Consider the following 18,037-nt stretch of genomic DNA (forward strand, 5'->3'; position numbering starts at 1 on the left):
GTTTCTCTTGTTTTTTTTTCAGAACTAGAACTTCGAAAATTTATCGTAGAACACGGTAAGAATTTAACACTGAAATATTTATAAATTTCAAAGGAACTTGTTTTGGATTAATTTAAAATTTAATGAATTACATTCACATTTATCTGTTAAAATCACTTAATTATACACAATGGCGAAATGACAATGCTTTAAACCAAATGCTTAAAAACTGATCTCCTTAAAATCTTCAGAACACATTTCACTGTATAAGGATAAAAGAAAAATGTTCAACATTTGAATTAAATATATTTGGCAAAACTTTCCAAGATCTTGTGCTGCCTCAGGGGCCTCTGAAACAACAAACAGTAAATTGTGAGTGACTCCAGTGAAGCTCAAGAATACCCATAGTTTTCACTCCTGTACTTCCCAGAGAATTAATTTGCTCCTCTCTCCCTAACTTACATTGGAAATATAATTTGTGCCAACCTGTGGGCTGTTTTTGCTATATGCCCACAGGAACCTAGACAGGATTTGAGCATATTTCATTTGGAAACTTGATATCCGGCAGAGGATAGAGTCTTGTATCCACATCCCAGATTTAAAAGAATTGTGCCTCCCACTGTAACAATTAAAAAAATCTTATGAAAGGTCATCACAAAATTTAATTTGAAAAGCTTCTTAATTGTGGCATGGTGGTGGTGTCCCTACCTCTGAGTTGGGAGACACAGGCTGAAAACTCCCTGCTCCCAAGGTGTGTAATAACATCTCTGTTCAAGTTGATGAGAAATATTGTAAATTTAATTGTTACGTGACTTTTGATTAAAGCCCCCTCTACAGCTGTACTCCAGATCTGCCTCAAAGTATTTTTCTAATGTTCAGTGAGTTAAAATGGAACAATTTCTATTTTTGCAGCCTTTTATGTGTCTTCAGTACATTCCCAAACATTTCATGGGAGCACAAATGTGAGAGACAATCTGGCAATTTGGTAATATCTGGCAAAGAGTCATGAGATAAATGACAAGTTAATCTATTTTTAAAGGTATTCATTAGAGCCAAGATAACTGTCCAGCTTACTTCAGATTGTGCCACACTGTTTACCATGTTCATTTCAACAGCTTGATAGAACCTCAGTGTAACATCTCAATTGAAAGCTGGTACTTCCAAAAATGCAGTGCGTCCTCCAGTGCAGAAATTATTAAATTTTGCAGGCACCTCTTTAGATTTTGTTGAAGGCTGCTTTTTGATTTTCAGGAGCTTAGAATTGTAAAACCATACAGTACAGAAAAGGCCTTTAGACCATTGAGTCTGAAATGACAAAAATAAACTGTTACCTCGAACAATCCCAATTTCCTGCACCCTTCTCATTAATTGTCTCTAACCAGTTTTTTAGGTAAGGCAGTCACATCGTAACATTACTTCATGTATTTGTGATGTAAGGGATATTTGGAGAAGCACTTAGCAATATTCTGAATATTTAATAATTCTCCAATAAATTTGGATCAACAACACAAAAAGATTGATTTCCTTGAGACCATAGTGTTTAAATTGGCACAAAACCATTGTCCCCAAGTTAGCGAAAAAGATTTTCTTTAAAATAGAGGACATGCAGATGTATGCACAAACAGCCTTCACTCAAAACACATCATGAGTGAGGTCCCAAGTAAAGCACTTCATCGTATATTCACAAGGCAGAAATGTTTTCACCAGTATGTATAAACCTTTTTACTGCAACTTAGGTCCCAACGTCAGATTTAAATTGACTTGTTATAAATCAAACTTGTTGGACTGTAACTTGGTGTTGTGTGACTTCTGACTTTGTCCATATCCTGTCTGACACCAACATCTCCACATCACAATCTGCACAGCACAAGTCAGGAGTTTGACAGTGTTCTTTTGCTTGGATGAGGGCAACTTCAGCAGCACTCATGTCAGCATCTAGGATAAAACAGCCCACTGAATATCAGTATAACCACCGTTGTGGGTAAATCACTGCAAGCTACCTTTAATTTCTTGACTCCACCTTGACACACGGCATGTCTGTTTATCCCATACACCCCACAAACTTCATATCCCCACCCACCCAACCCCACTTCCCTGCCGTAAGTTGCAGTCTCCTTTTTTCTTCCATGTGCCAAATAATCTCCCTCTCTTGCTCCCTAAACTGTCTCTCTAATCTCTCTCTCTTACTCTCTACTCGGTCTCTCTCTCACTCTCTCGCACTTGCTCTCTCTCTCTCGCTCTTTCTTGCTCTTGCTCTCTTTCTGTTGTGCTGTCTTTCTCATTCTCTCCCTCTTGCTCTCTTTCTCACTCTCTCTCATTCTCTCTCTCCCTCTCTCCCCCGCCACCGCTTCCAGCCGCTATGTTGCTCCCAATTTCTTGCAGCTGTCATCTCTATCTCCCAATCTCTTGCAGACACCACTCCTGTGTACTTTCATCCCTCAGTGCTTCAATGAAGTTTCAGCCCAGGTTGTGTTCTTATGATATGGAGTGGGGATTGATTGATCTGTTGCTTTGGGTCAGAATGCGACTTCACAGGAACTAAACAGTTTACATATGCATATTGACAGGCCATAAAAATGCGCCAGACTCTAGCAGATGGAGTTTAACGGAGATAAGTGAGAGGTTATGCATTCTGGCCAGAAAAAAAATCAAATTATTATTTAAATGGGAAGCAGATTCAAAGTGCATCTGCGCACAGGAGTCTGGGTGTCCTTATCTATGAATAGCTGAAAGTCGATACACAGTTGCACCATGTAATAAGAAAAGCAAATGGAATCTTGGCATTTATTGCAAAAGGACTCGATGAAACAATAAAGAAGTGTTTTACAATTTTGTAAGGCATTTACGAGATCACTCCTGGAGTATTATGACCAGTTTTGAGGAAGGATGTGGTGGAATTGGAGGCAGTTTGGAGATTGATTGCAGGGCTGAAAGTGCTGTCGTATGCTTGTTCAGAATCTGTACAGTAAGAAATCGCACGAATGAAGTTATAGTCCAACAGGTCCAACAGTAACTTCACCTGATGAAGGAGCAGCACTCCAAAAGCTTGTGATTTTAAATAAACCTGTTGGATTGTAACTTCGTGTTGTGTGACTTCTGACTTTGTCCATCCCCCGTCCGATACCAGCATCTCCACATGACAGTCTACACAGCACAAGCCAGGAGTTTGACAGTGTTCTGTCCGTTTACTTGGATGAGTGCAACTTCAGCAGCACTCATGCCAGCATATAAGATAAAGCAGCTCACTGACCAGTGTTGTGGATAAATCACGGCAAGCTACCTTTAATTTCGTGGTGAAGAGGGTATTTGGCATCCTTGTCTTCTTTGGTCAAAGCATGGAGTACAGGAGTTGAGATGGCATATTACAGCGTACAAGACATTGGTGAGGCCACACTTAGAGTACAGCAGACAATTCTGGTCGCCCAGCTGTAGGAAGGGGGTTATTAAACTAGAAAGGGTGCAAAAACGATTTATAAGGATGTTAACGAGACCAGAGAGCTTGAGTTATAATGAGAGGGTGGATAGGCTGGGACTCTTTTCCCTAGAGCGTAGGAGGCTGAGTGTAGGACCTTGTAAATGTTTATAAATCATGAAAGGCATAGGTGAGGTGAATAGCCGAGATCTTTTTCCCAGGGTAGGGAGTCCAAAATGGAGGGCATGGGTTTAAGGTGAGAGAGGAAAGATTTAACAAGATTCTGAGAAACAACTTTTCTTTAACACAGAGGGTGGTGCATGTAGTTGCTGGAATTTGGAAGAATGAGGGGCATCTAATTGAGTTATATAAAAAGCTCAAGAGAATAGATAAGGTGGATGTTGAATGCTTACCCCACCCCGCCTCTGGAACAGTTTAGAACAAGAGATCACAGATATAGAGTGAGAGGAAGTATATTCAGAACTGAAATGTGGACGCACTATTTCTGTCAGAGGGCTGTGAATGTTTGGAACCCACTGCCCCGGAGTACACAGGAGGCAGAATCAATCAATAGATACACATAAGAAATAGATATGTTTCTGATAAAAAGTGGGTTAAATGGCTCTCGGGAACAGGCAGGAAAGTGAACAGAATTGGTCATGGTTATATGGCAGAACAGGCTCAAAGGGCTGAATCAGCAACTCCTGCTTCTAATTCCTCTGTTCCTAATATTCCTCTTGGTGTAAAATAAACACCACATCATGCTGTGGTGCTTTGCCGAATTGTTTAGAATTTCTATTTGTATAAAATATAGGGAGAACTGAAATAACTCTTCAGAGGCAGTTATCCTATTACCAGGCACCCTTTATTTACAAATGCATAGCCTTTGGCAATAGCCCTGCCTCTCACTGAGTCAATCATTCAGGGGACAAGTCATCCTGACATTTACCCATTTATGTTAGTCAGGTCTCCCTGATTGGTCATGATTAACAGCCCAATCAGGAAACTCATATTCTATGAGGGCCAACTGGCTGACATCGCTACAATCTCTACAAGGACGACCAACAAAATTTCTGGAAAGAAACTCGCACCAGCTCGTCCTGCTGTGGCTGATCTATAACAGTGTCCATGGAGTGTTCCTGGACAATCCAGATTTCAGGGACCCCTGAGTGATCAGTTGTAAAGATGGCAGAGTTAGACAGCTCAGTCAACTCATTCCTACACATGATACTAAAATTAACCAATGTTAGTGTGATTGTCATTAGAGCTGTCGAGATGTACAGCATGGAAAGAGACCCTTCTGTCCAACTCATTCATACCAACCAGATATCCTAAATTAATCTAGTCCCATTTGCCAGCATTTGTCCTCCATCCCTCAAAACCCTTCCAATTCATATACCCATCCAGATGTCTTCTAAATGTTGTAAATGTACCTGCCTCCACCACTTCCTCTGGCAGCTCATTCTCTACATGCACCAACATCTGTGTGAAAAGATTGCCTCTTAGGTCCCTTTCAAATACTTATCCTCTCACTTTAAAACTATTCTGCCTAGTTCGGGATTCCCTACCCTGGGCAAAGGCCTTGATTATTCACCCTAGCCATGCCTCTCATGATTTTACAGATTTCCCTTAGGTCACCAGTCAGCATCTGACACTCCAGGGAAAATAGCCCCAGGTTATTCAGCCTCTCACTACAGCTCAAACCCTCCGACCCTGGCAATATCCTTGTAAATATTTTCCAAACCCTTTCAAGTTTAGCAAAATCTTTCCTATAGCAGGGAGACACGAATTGAATACAGTTTGTCAAAGGTTCTTTACAGCTACATGACCTCCCAACTCATACACACAATGCACTGACCAATAAAGACAAACATTTCCTTCACTACCCTGTATACCAGCAACTTCGCATTCAAGGAACTGTGAACCTGCAGTCCAAGGCCTCTTTGTTCACTCCCTAGAACCTTATCATGAACTTGATAAGTGTTGCCCTGATTTGCCCCACCAAAATGTAACACCTCACATTTATCAAGATTAAACTCCGTCTGTTACTAATTGTCCCATTGGCCCATCTGATCAAGGTCCTATTGAACTCTGAGGTAACCTTCTCTGCTGTCCACTGCACCACCAAATTTGATGTCATCTGCAAACTTACTAACCGTACCTCCAATGTTCATATCCAAATCATTGATGTAAATGATAAAAAGCAGTGGAACCTACGCCAAACCTTGTGGCACACTGATGGTCACAGGCCTGCAGTCTGAAAAGCAACCCTGCTCTATTTGAAACAAAAAGTGGAAACAGAAAAAAACCAAGCCCACCCGACACTGCCCCTCTCAGACACGTCCTGGACAGACAGCGTGAAACACAGAGCAGAGCCCACTCTGCTCTTTCAAAACAGAAAATAAAGCTTCTTTGACTTTATGAAACAAAAATAAAGATCCCATTACTTTGGGAAAAGCAAAAATAAATAAACAAACAAAAAATGGCTGTCCCTTGACTCTGTCCCCACCAGCATCTCTTGGGCAGGGACCACAGGGGCCAAAATAAAAATAAACTTAAGCAAAATCAAACAAATAAATAAACACATTAATGAACAACTAAATAAATAAATCCCCTTGATTCTGTCCTCATCGAACACTCTTGGGACAGGGTCAACAATGATTTAAAATGCTGAGGAAGTTCGACTGCACATTTCAACAAAAAATAAAATTCCTCTCTCACTAACCCACATCAAGCACATCGGAGACAGGGACAGTATGGGGTAAAATAAAGCCCCCCTTGGCTCTTCCAAGGGGTTTAAAATTAAAACAAAGGGGAAATAAAACAGCCATCTTTCCAGGGCACCAAACTGAAAACAATTGCAAACTCAAAATGACAGTAACTCAATGAGAATATCATTATCCAGGCTGTTAATGCACTCCAGTCCCCATGGCACTCAGTAGTCTCAAAAGGCCCTGTCCATGCCAGTGAGCCCTGTGTGGTCCCTCACCAGGGACAACTGAGTGTTGACATAACCTTGAAAGAGATGCAGACAGTCAGAAACCCCAAGGCCCTCTTCAGCCCATTGCTTGGACCTGTTAATGGCCATCTTGGCCAGGCCCAGGAGAAAAGCCACAAGAAGGATCAAAAACTTACCCACCCCTCCCTGCACCGAGTGCCTGTTGATCAGGAGTGTGGGACTGAAGTGCAACCACAATTTGAACAGCAGCCCTTTCTAAAAAGTGAAAAGGGGCTGCAGACGAATGCGCTCGCCATAAATGTGAAGCACCATCTCCTGTAGGCCACAAAAAGTGTACATGGTCTGGCAACCAGTAAATGTTCTCAGTTGCTGGGTGGGCAGAATCACTGCATACGGCAATCTCGACCCCAGCTCCCCGATGTAAGAGAGGAGGGAGCGCTGCATACACGGCCTTCCACTGGGGACCTCCATCACCAGAGGCTTGGCAGTGGAATGTGTGCAGCATCAACCTGTCCAAAAAATGCCTCTGTGCTGTTTGAAAGGCCCCAGGAGGATATCCTGAGACGGCTCAGATTGTGGGGCACCACATCACAGGGGAGCGTCTACGTTGGGCAAACAACAAGTTCCAGACGGACAGGTGTCAGTTTGTCCAGAGGCCCATCGCACACCTGAGCCACCTTGGAGTGTCATGTCCGACTGTCTTGTCCATCAGGTTCTGGATGGCTCGGGTGGGAAACCGGAGGTTGACCAATGTCCTCACAGTCAACTGTGCCCAGCCCACTCCTCTGCCATCTAGTCTGTCCCTGACTCTGGTCAGCCCTGCATCCCAAGATCTGCCCTTGGCTGGCACAAACCACACTCAAGCAAGAACCTGTTCCTGGGCAGCAGCTCCATGATAAGAACCACCATTCCTGTAGGGGGAGAGCTCCAGCACAATCTGACTGTCTCCCAGACCGTGATCAGGTCCAGATCGACGACAGGTGATTTGTGGAAGCAGAACTGAGGCTGGGACCACTGCAGAGCTGAAGGTGGGTGCAAAGGTACATCAGCACCTGACTCCCATCCTCAAGCAGGAGACTCTGAACTGCAGCAGCGACCCAGTGTTTTCTCTTGTTCCAGAGAAAACCTTTTCTGGATGGCGCTGACAAAGCCACCAGGAAGAGGGAGCAAAGTGACCAGCGGGTACCACAACGTGGCGGCCAACAGCTGGTTTATGATGAGCACTCATGCCCTTTAAAGGCAACCATCCACCACCCTCTGTCTCCTACCTTTGAACTAATTTTATATTCACATAACTAGTTCTGCCTGTATTCCATGTGTTCTAACCATGTTAACCAGTCAACCACACGGAATTTTGTTTAACGCCTCACTGAAGTCCATAGTTAAGGAACGTGATGTCAAAATATGGCGAGTTAATCCATGAATATTATCAGAATTAAAAGATAAACAGTGATTTTTCCAGAGTTATCATTGCAGTTTCTATTATATGAGAATTATTAAAACAATTTCTGTAGCAATATGAACATTAACGTACTATTTGCATCTTAATTTCAATTCAAAACTTTCCCTGAGCTTCATATTCAGAAATGATACATAGATTAGTGCGATTGCCATGCACTATTGACTGTTCACATTTTAGCAAACATTCAAAATGCTGAAATAACAAACATTGATAAAAATGACTTTTTTGCATGTCTCATAAATAGTTTGGAAGAATGATTTGTTATGCTTGCAGCTGAAGGTAATCAAACAGATCTGAGAGTGAAAGTTGAGAATAATGTATTTTACTTTTGTAGTCTGGTTAGTGCGGTGGGCAGTCACTGAACAAATTCACATGAGACTACTGGTGCCCTTTTAAAAATAGAACACAAGTCAAAACTCGCTAGAACACAAGTTCATTACACAAAAGAAGAAAAATGGAAAGATCTTGTTGAAGTCAACCAAAACACAAAAAACAACCTTTTTCTCAGCAATCATATTTATAGATACTCAATCCCAGTCAAGCATCAGAGCCATCTTCACTCTGTAATTTCTTACTCAACTGATATGAAGGCAAGTGTTTTCTTGAAGTGACTTTGTGCATATTGAGCCGATGTGATTCTCTAGTTCTCTTTCAAAACATACAACAGACAGGTCAACTCACTGACCTTTCCTCATTTTTCAAAGAAAAGCTCAGTGTTTCTTTCAGCTCCTGTCTTCGTGAACTGCTGAAACAACTGTGATGGCCTGAGGTCTTCCCAAAACTAAACTGTCCTGCTGCTTTTCATTGAATTCAACTTGCTTCTGGTCTTTGGCCCCTGTCGTCTCATTCTATTAATATAGAAACTCAGCTTTATGAATACCTTAACTATCCTAGGGTTTTATGAGACCATAAGACCACAAGACATAGGATCATTAATTAGGCCATTTGGCCCATCGTTACTGATCTGCCATTCATTCATGGCTGATTCAATCATTGTCTCACAGTTAGTGAGCAATTTTCTCCCCAGGTAATTTTTGTTATCATTTAGCTTAAGTCACATACTGTCTTGGAAATGATGTTTTGAACTCACCTTTCAAAATTTTTTTTCAAAGTAGTCACCCTCACAAATCAAAAACCAATTTTCCTTACTTCAGAATCTAAATTTCCAAACAATAATAATATATTGAAATTCTACATCATTGTTTCAGGCTGGAAGTAAAAAGTCTTGGGTTTATCTGAAACATTCTCAGGTTACATATATCACAGATTCGACTGTGGATGGGCCAGAGGTCCTCTGCTGTACTGTATGATTCCATGATCCTATGAAGTTATTTATACATTAAATCATAGAGAAAGATTTAGAGAAAAATGGAACTTTATGGCACAGAAGAAATTCATTTCAGTCTAATCTGTTCTTTCTATTTTCAGAGTGGAAGAAAATTTTTGAAGGTAAGATTTTATTTTGATAACAGAAATGAAAAAGAATTAATCCAAACTAAAATTTGCAAACAGCTTCAAAAAATGTTGAAGAATAATCTCTAATAAAAACCCATCCAGAGGCTGTTGCTTCAGTGTATTGAAACAACTTAAATTCTTTTCATTACATTGAATTTCAAGTTTTTGAATTGCTGTCTTAAGATCTGGTTCCACATGTTAGTTTGTTTGAAGTCTTTTCTGAAAACAATTAGTGCCAATAGGAGAGCACAAGGACATGAACTTGTTGTGACTGATGCAGTTTCTCAGTGTTATAATTTCAGGAAAGCACTCAAATGGATGAAAGTATTGTTTATTCCTGAGCTTGATTTAAAAACTTTGAATGGGAGAAATGGCATGTTGGTGTAAAATTTATTTTCTGATGGAGTCCATGAGCCTTACCTTGGGGAATGTGTTTCTTGAACACAATCTGCTGACTTTCCCAATATTTTGAAGGATGTTGTGTGTCGTGATTGAAACCTGGTCGACCTCATTAACTATGAGGTCCTTGATTGGCATGGTTAACCTGGGCCAATCAGGAAAGCCTTGGCTGACCAATATAACAAGGAGATTAGCACCTTTTCCTTTGAGGGTGGACTCCAAGCTGACTGGCCACAGCCCGTGTACCATGCATGAGTAAATAAAGGGTGATTTGGTGAGGGGACACTGGACTCTGCAGTTATTTCAGTGGCAATGGGAGAAAACAGGATATGGCTGAAGAACATTCACTTCCAACCGTCATCTTGGAGCTGGGGTAAGCAATTCTGGCATCATGCCACTGTTTGGGAAGCCTGAGTTGTTTAACCCTGTTGTCGAAGACTGGGCCCAGTGTGTGGAAAGAATGTGATTTTTTTTTCCCAGGCGAATGACATTGGAGCAAATGAAAGGCAACAAATAATCCTTCTGACTGCATGTGGCCCCGGACATTTTCAGTTTTAAGGGGTTTAACTTTACCAGAGGCACCAGACACTTAAACCTTCCAAAAGTTGACAGAGCTGGTTTAGCATTATTACAACCCAAACCTTCTCTAATCTTGAAATGCTATTGGTTTTCCTCTTCTGTAAGAGAACAGGGGGATTACATCTTGGGATTTTTGAGGAGCTCACAATGACTGGCAGAGGCATGTGATTTTGGGTTAACCCTGAATGAGATGTCAAGAGACTCTATGGTATGTGGGATTAATGAGGTAACTATGCAGAAGCGCCTGCCAGCTGAAGCCAAACTGGACTTCAAATAGACACCACAGCTGGCCTTGTCATTAAAAAATGCTGCAAGTGGATCATGGGATCTACAGGGCATCCTGATGGATGTGGACAATATCACCTGTCCAACTGGGCTTGGGGAACACCACTTGAGAGTAGGCAGTCACAAAGCCTTAGGCAGGGCATATCCTGAGTTGAGGGACCCAGGTCCAGCTGACAGCAGCACCCCACAACAAAGCCAAGGCTTGGCCAAGTGACTAAACAGTTCTTCAGGATCTGGAGCAGCGAACCATTGTCATTGCTGTTGCTATGTGGACCCAAGACATCAAAGGGATCCTGCAAGGCCTGAGTTCAGGAAGAGAACCCATAGACCAGTCCCCAGGAGAGTGCACACCCTGGAAAGTCACCCAATTTGTGGGTCGGAAAAGTTAAATTGCTTTGTTACACTGAAATCAAAATAGATTAAGAGTAATGTTTGGCTAAATAGTCACCCAGTTCCCACGGAAGTCGATACCTGCGTAGCTGTATCTGTCGTTGCAGAATGTGTCTGAGACAAGTCTTGCGCGAGACCGCAGCCAGATTGAGAGCGTACACTGGGGAACTGTTGCAGATTAAGGGTCGGACTTCACTTCCAGTCCCCTGTGACAAGCAGTTAGTGCAGTTACCACCAATGGTGGTAAGAAACTCAGGCCCAAGCCAGTTGGGGTGAAATTGGTTGAGAAAAATTCGTCTAGACTGGCTAAATATTTTGAATTGGAAAATGGCTGCCTGAGTGACGTCCGAGTGAAATACCCAGGTGTATTTCAGCAAGGGCTTGGGACTATCACCTACCTGGGTGACAGATTCGGTAAAGCTGGTTTACACCCGTTGGAAAAGAAAGTGACGGTGTTCAAAGGAGCCCCCACTCCCATTTCTGTGCCGGAACATGTGTCTTTCCTTGGGTTCATGAATTATTACAGAAAATTCATTCTTAACCCAGCCTCCATCTTGGCAACCTGTTGTTGAAAAAGGGTAAGCCTTGTCAATGGTCACGTAGCCAAGAAGCACCCTGTAGGGAAGTGAAAGAGCAGCTATCATTGCCTAAGCTGTTGGCCCACTACGATCCGAAGCGAGAAGTAGTGCTGACATGTGATGCCTCCCTGTATGATATCGGGGTGGTGTTGGCTCACCGGTGGCCTAAGGAAGAGGAACGCCCAACAGCGTATGCTTCCTACAACTTTGGCTGATGCTGAACACAAGTATGCCCAGACAGAGAAGGAAAGTCTGACGCTTATCTTTGGTGTGAGGAATTTCCACCAGTACTTTTACAGACGAGAATTGATTATTGTAACAGATCGTGAATCCCTGCTTGGGGTACTGAAGGAAGAGAAAGCCGTGCTGCCCATAGCTTCCAGTCCAATACAGTGTTGGGCCATTATTCTCAGCCTGTACAAGTCAGAATACTGCCCAGGAAGCTGTGTGGCTAATACAGACACATTGAGCTGCCTCCCATGGGCAGATACTCCACCCTGGTCCCTCCCAGAGAAGGGGAGCTATTAAACTTTCTCAACACCCTTCTAGTCACTGCGGACAATATCCAACTGTGGACTCAAGAAGATCCGAAGAAAGCTAGTGGTAAGAGAGGAAACAGAAGTGCCAACACAACTTGGATTGAAACATTTTTGGAGCCGTCAGGATCACCGTAGAGGACAGCATTTTACTGGGGGGAGCAAGGTGATTCTCCCGGTAAAGGTCACTGCCAGGGACTGGCCAAACTCAACCACGTCATCCAGGGGTTTCCAAGATGAAGATACTGGCAAGAAGCTTTACTTGGTGGCCAGGATCGATGTTGACATAGCTGTGTTGGTGGGGCAGGAGCCAGAGTGCCAACAAGGAGGAAAATTCCCACCAGCAGCACCTCCACATTCATGGGAATGCCCAGGTAAACCCTGTACTCAGTTGTCTGTTGACTATGCCAATCCTTGACGTGTTCGGTGTTCTGGTCATTGCTGACACCCATTCAGAGTGGTTGGACATGCATAAAATTCATTCAGCAATCTCAGGGCTGAAGATTGAGAAGCTACAAGTATTGTTCACGATACACAGACTCCCAAAAGTATTGGTCACAGACAACAGGACGCCATTTACCAGCAGGGAATTCAGATATTTCCTGAAGCCCATTCGCATTCAGTACATAAGGACAGCTCCATACCATCCCTTGTCCAATGGTCGTGTGGAAATAGCAGTCCGAACATTGAAGGTAGATTTTTAAAAAGCAGCCTCCAGCATCAATTGAAACCAAACTAGCGAGCTTTGAGAAGATTTGTAGCTCAGGTTGAGGTTCTGGATGTGAGTTTGCTCGCTGAGCTGGAAGGTTAGTTTTCAGATGTTTCATCACCATTCTAGGTAACATCATCAGTGAGCCTCCGACGAAGCGCTGGTGTTATGTCCGGCTTTCTATTTATCTGGTTAGGTTTCCTTGGGTTGGTGATGTCATTTCCTGTTCATTTTCTCAGGGGATGGTAGATTGATTTGGAGCCAATCTCCCATCCCCTGAGAAAAAGAACAGGAAATGACATCACCAACCCAAGAAAGCCTAACCAGATGAACAGAAAGCGGGACATAACACCAGCGCTTCGTCGGAGGCTAACTGATGTTACCTGGAATGGTGATGAAACATCTGAAAACTAACCTTCCAGCTCAGCGAGCAAACTCACATCCAGAAACCAAACTGTCCCTGTTCCTGTTCAGTTGTAGGATCACCCTACATGCAACAACAGGGATACCTCCGGCAGAATTCCCAATGGGGAAAAGATGCTAATATTTCGAGACCTGGGGTGGGACTGTGAAACAGCAGCAGAATTGCCAATGCCGGCAAAATTCCCCCTGTCCTCAAGAGAGACAGTTTAATTCAGGGGATGAAGTCTGGTGCTGGAACCATGGGAATGGCCCTGTGTGAATACGAAGTGAAGTTGACGTTATGTCAGGTCCTGTGACATACAAAGTCTGGGGATTTCAGCGTGAGCTGTGACACACGAAGAGAGTAGGAGATTGTAAGTGCTGTGTGACACTGATACCTACCCTTTCCCTCCAACGTCATCCGTATATAAACATGAAAGGCAACTTTGCAGGTAGGTGCATGTTGATGAATATGAACAGTTCAAGGTGAGAGGAAATCAATTCCGCTGGGTGGCCTACAAAATCTTGGCAGATCTTTGTGAATTGTGGCCAGTAGATTACTTGTGCTTCACAGAGATGATGATCTGCAATCTGCACAGTCATGGTGGGGATTCCTTCTGAACAGGATTTGTGTCTCACACAGTTGGACACTGCATGGCCTCCAGTGCACTATTATCCCAAGCCCCACTTGTATCTTGAATCTTCACTCCCTCCAATTTCTGTCCCACTGTATCCCAGCACACTGCCTCGAATCCCCATAATTGATTTCCTAATTCCCCGACCACAGCAGTGGCCCCTGATCAGTCCCCCACCCCGACCTTTACATTCTTGATCTGGTGCCCAGAACTGACTGCGACCCACCTGATCAACATTCATGTACAGGCCTGGCTGATGTGTGAGTAAACCCCTGACCGATTTCCTGCGACTGCCCAAACTGGTTATTCTGTATCTGCAGGACTAACTGCAGTTCACTCCCCCAGATATGGTGATACAGACCCCCTGGCACTGACCAACCCAAGCAGCTGACTGTATCCAAGCTCCTGGACTGATATTGGATGATGCCCTTGACTCACTGTGGCAGGAACATTGACTTGACTGAGAAGTACTCCCCTGAGACTTTGAGACATGGCCATTTGGTTGAAGCACATGCAGTGTGTGTGTGTTGCATGGTGCAGCTGTAAGACTCTCAAAACACAATATCATACAACAGGACGTACACTCTCGAGACTGACTACTGCTGACAAACATGAGAAGCTGCCCTGAAAGGCAATACAGAAGCACTGTGAACCTTTAAGCCCTGGCTGAGGATGCAAACCCATAAAGGCAAGGCAGAGATGCTGTGACCATCAAAGTAGGCTCAAAGTGAGTGACACCAAGAGAGTAAGTGAGGAGTCCTGAGACGCAGCATGGTCCAGTCCAAGAAATGGCTACCTTTTATGGGTACCTATGGGTACAATGATGGATGACATTATAATGAACGATGCTGGAGTGCTCCGAAGTGCGGCATTAAAGTGCAAAGGTGAACTGGACGCGAGAGATTGCTATGAGGGTGCAGTGAAGTTGGTATGTGTCCAATGTGAACCTCCATCGACAGGGGAGTGCAGGTGGTCGCTGCTCAGTGTTGGTTTTTGGAGTTTGTGCTCAGTGACCAGTTACCCAATGTCGGCAGTCAGTGATTTATCATGAACACTGTTCTGATGGTTTTCTGAGAAGTAACGTTTGCATGTGGTACATCAGTTAATTCGGCAAAGAAAGGAAATTTATGCCCTGTGACAGTTGAGAACACTTCACTGATCCCGAAGCTATTCTGTAGAATTGAAGAGTTAAGGCCATCCACAGCCATGTCCCAGTGGGTCTACACACTTCTGTGGTGGCCTCAGTACCAACAGTCTTTGATCCTCCATGGGCTGCTGTTGGAGAGTACCTGGTCTTGCCCAGGGAGATAGTGTGGCATGTCTGCCTGGATCTTCCTCCCCCCACCTCCCCTTCTGTCCCAGTTAATGTAACTTGTTTTGGGGGCTGGACATCAATGCTATGTCAAGTGCCAGGCCAGCTCCTCCTAGCCTGTGGTCAGGTGGCCATTGTTTCCTTGCCCACCTCCATTTGAAGGTTAGTTTTTATCGCTTCTCAGACTAACATCTTCTTCTTTTCACTGTGCTACATTGATAATGGACTCCGGTGGTGCATGAGTCAAGAACCTGATGATTCTTGTGATCTTTCTGTTTTCATAAAGAGATTTGTTTCCTTTTGTGGTAGGCTAGTTCCCAGTGTGACACAGTTGGAAAAGGTCTGACACTCCGCAGGATGTAACAAACATTGATTGCTGTGCTTAAAGGGGCTCCACTTCTCAAAAGACCCCTCCCCTACTTTTGGGGAGGACATGTCGTCATTGACATGTCACAACAAATTTTCAACTGATGTTCTGATTTGTAAAGTCCAAGATTGAATCCCAAATTTCTTGATACTCTATTGGAGATAACGCCATAAAGCTATTAGAACTGTTCACAGCAAACCTTGAGCGACTACTGAACGTCAGGTCAACATTCTCGACCATGTGGTCAGACAGTCATTAGACACCAGGTTATACCAGGCAGACTGTCATAGAGTTTTCACTTTTTCTTCTGTTTCTTTGTTCAGTTGGAGCCTTTAAACCAGATGATTTTCCAAGGTACTGGCCCCAACTGAAGTTCAGAGAGAAAAGGGAACTATGCCTCATTTCTGTATAGAGCTATTTACACTCAGTGCTGTGATGCTCTGTATTAAACTTCCGATCATAAATGTTTCAGGGGGCTGGAGCAGAAGGTCCGCTTCCAAATGGAGCAAATGTCTCCCCTCCTTGGTCTGTCTGTTTTTTGCTTTCCTTTTCTCAGGCATTAAATTATCAGAATTCTCTCTCTTCCCTCTCACTCTGCATTGAACTCTACTATCACCCTGTTGGCTTATTATTAGCTGATTGCAGGCATTTTAATTATTGTAAAAGATTGTTTTTAGATGAAGATTCTCCAGCTCTGTCTTCACCTGCACCTGTTATGGACCAGGCCCGACACCCTCAAAATATTTTAAGGTAGCCTCGACCCTCACTTTTTTGTATTTTCAAGGTCGATGTGAAGTGGGTGTTCCAGATGCGATGTAATGGGTCAAACCACTCGAACTTTAAGCAAAACACAATTTACTTGAACATTATTGTTAGAAAAATGTATAAAAGGAAGCAGAATTTAGAATAAGTTGACTATTGGTAAACTTAACCGAATACTGAATACTAACTAACTGTTCCAATATCGTAACGTCCCAGAAACACATTCCTTGGCAAAAAGGCATTTTGAAACACAGATTCTTAACAGCAGAAGGGAACCACATCCAGAGAGATTCAGGGAAAGTCAGTTCAGAATCATTCACTGCAGCTTGTAACCGTTCTGAACTCAAAAACGTTTTGCGACTGCCACAGCTTAAAAACTGGAAAACTTGAACTGGCCACTCCCTTTCCATTCTTAAACTGTTTTCAAATAAAACCTGAAGGCACTTTCACTATTGCTTTAGGCTGGTCCCCGAGCCAGTTTGGTACTTCTGCTTTTACACGCCTATCTTCAAAAGAACCCAGGTGAAAATAACTTTTTCAAAGTGACTGCATTGCCACACACCCATCTTGTGGGATTCCCTCCAAATCAAAAGAATCTGTCTGGTGTGAGAGCAGGCCATTTGGCCCATTGGGCCCACACCACCCCTCCAAAGAGATTCCCTAGAAGACCCACCCTATCCCTGAAACCCTGTATTTCCCATGGCAAACCCACCTCACGTGCACATCCCTGGATAATGCTACGAACAATTTAGCATAGCCAATCTACCTAACTTGCAAATGTTTGGAGAGTGGGAGGAAACTGGAGCACCCAGAGGAAACCCACATAGACACATCATACATTTCTGATGTTCGTTATTTCAGATGGAACAATCACTCTGCATCATCACACTGGGATCCCAAAACCATGCCATGCATTCTTGACTCTCAGGTGATCTTTCAGAAAGACCAGATGTTGGGGATTGGATTGCATATCTCCCCCTACCTGGTCCCAATATTCCAGGTGGTAGCCAAGTCATTTGGTTCAGTTCTCTTGAAAACAATACTCATAGGCAAGGACACATAATTTCTGTGAGAAAGATGTTAATTATTAATTTCATCCACATTTCATTCACATTTTTCATGAAAAGCGATACAACATCGAAACAGAGCCATCAGTCCACCTCATCTGCACCAACCAGGCATCTCAATCTAGCCAATAAAACAAAGTGTGGGGCTGGATGAAAACAGCAGGTCAAGCAGCATCTTAGGAGCACAAAAGCTGACGTTTCCGACCTAGACCCTTCATCAGAAAAGGGAGATGAGGAGAGGGTTCTGAAATAAGTCGGGAGAGAGGGGGAGGCGGATCGAAGGTGGATAGAGCAGATAGGTGGAGAGGAGACAGGCAAGTTAAAGGGATGGGGATGGAGCCTGGAGAGGTGTGTGTAGGTGGGGAGGTTTCAGGAACAGCAACTCATATTCCACTTGGGAACTCTGCAGCCCATTGGGCTGCAATGAGGATTTCACAAGCTTCAAAATCTCCCATTCCCCCACTGCATCCCAAAACCAGCCCAGCTCATCCCCACCTCCCTAACCTGTTCTTCCTCTCACCACTCTCCTCCTCCCCTCTCAAGCTGCGCCTCAATTTCGTACCTACTAACCTCATCCCGCCCTCTTGACCTGTCCGTACTCCCCAGACTGACCTGTCCCCTCCCTAACTCCCGGCCTATACTGACCTCTCCAAGCTCCATCCCTGCCCCTTTAACTTGTTTGTCTCCTCTCCTCCTATCTTCTCTATCCACCTTCAGTCCGCCACCCCTTCTCTCTCTATTTAGTTCAG

At 43.7% G+C, this 18,037-nt stretch overlaps 2 protein-coding genes across 4 annotated transcripts in view; one reads left to right on the forward strand and one right to left on the reverse strand.

Annotated features, from left to right (window-relative positions):
- The window catches only part of LOC125450601 (uncharacterized), a 506,390-nt gene that overhangs the window by 154,596 nt on the left and 333,757 nt on the right, over positions 1-18,037 (reverse strand). The gene's annotated exons all lie outside the window — the stretch shown is intronic.
- The window catches only part of LOC125446346 (butyrophilin subfamily 1 member A1-like), a 79,479-nt gene that overhangs the window by 48,944 nt on the left and 12,498 nt on the right, over positions 1-18,037 (forward strand). For all 3 annotated transcript variants that reach the window (XM_059639768.1, XM_059639769.1, XM_059639771.1), the window contains 2 exons: positions 23-55; positions 9,241-9,261. In XM_059639768.1, coding sequence (XP_059495751.1) covers positions 23-55; positions 9,241-9,261 — 54 coding nt within the window. The remainder of the gene's footprint in view (positions 1-22; positions 56-9,240; positions 9,262-18,037) is intronic.

The sequence above is a fragment of the Stegostoma tigrinum genome, chromosome 34 (genome assembly GCF_030684315.1).
Source record: "Stegostoma tigrinum isolate sSteTig4 chromosome 34, sSteTig4.hap1, whole genome shotgun sequence".
Classification (NCBI taxonomy): Eukaryota; Metazoa; Chordata; class Chondrichthyes; order Orectolobiformes; family Stegostomatidae; genus Stegostoma; species Stegostoma tigrinum.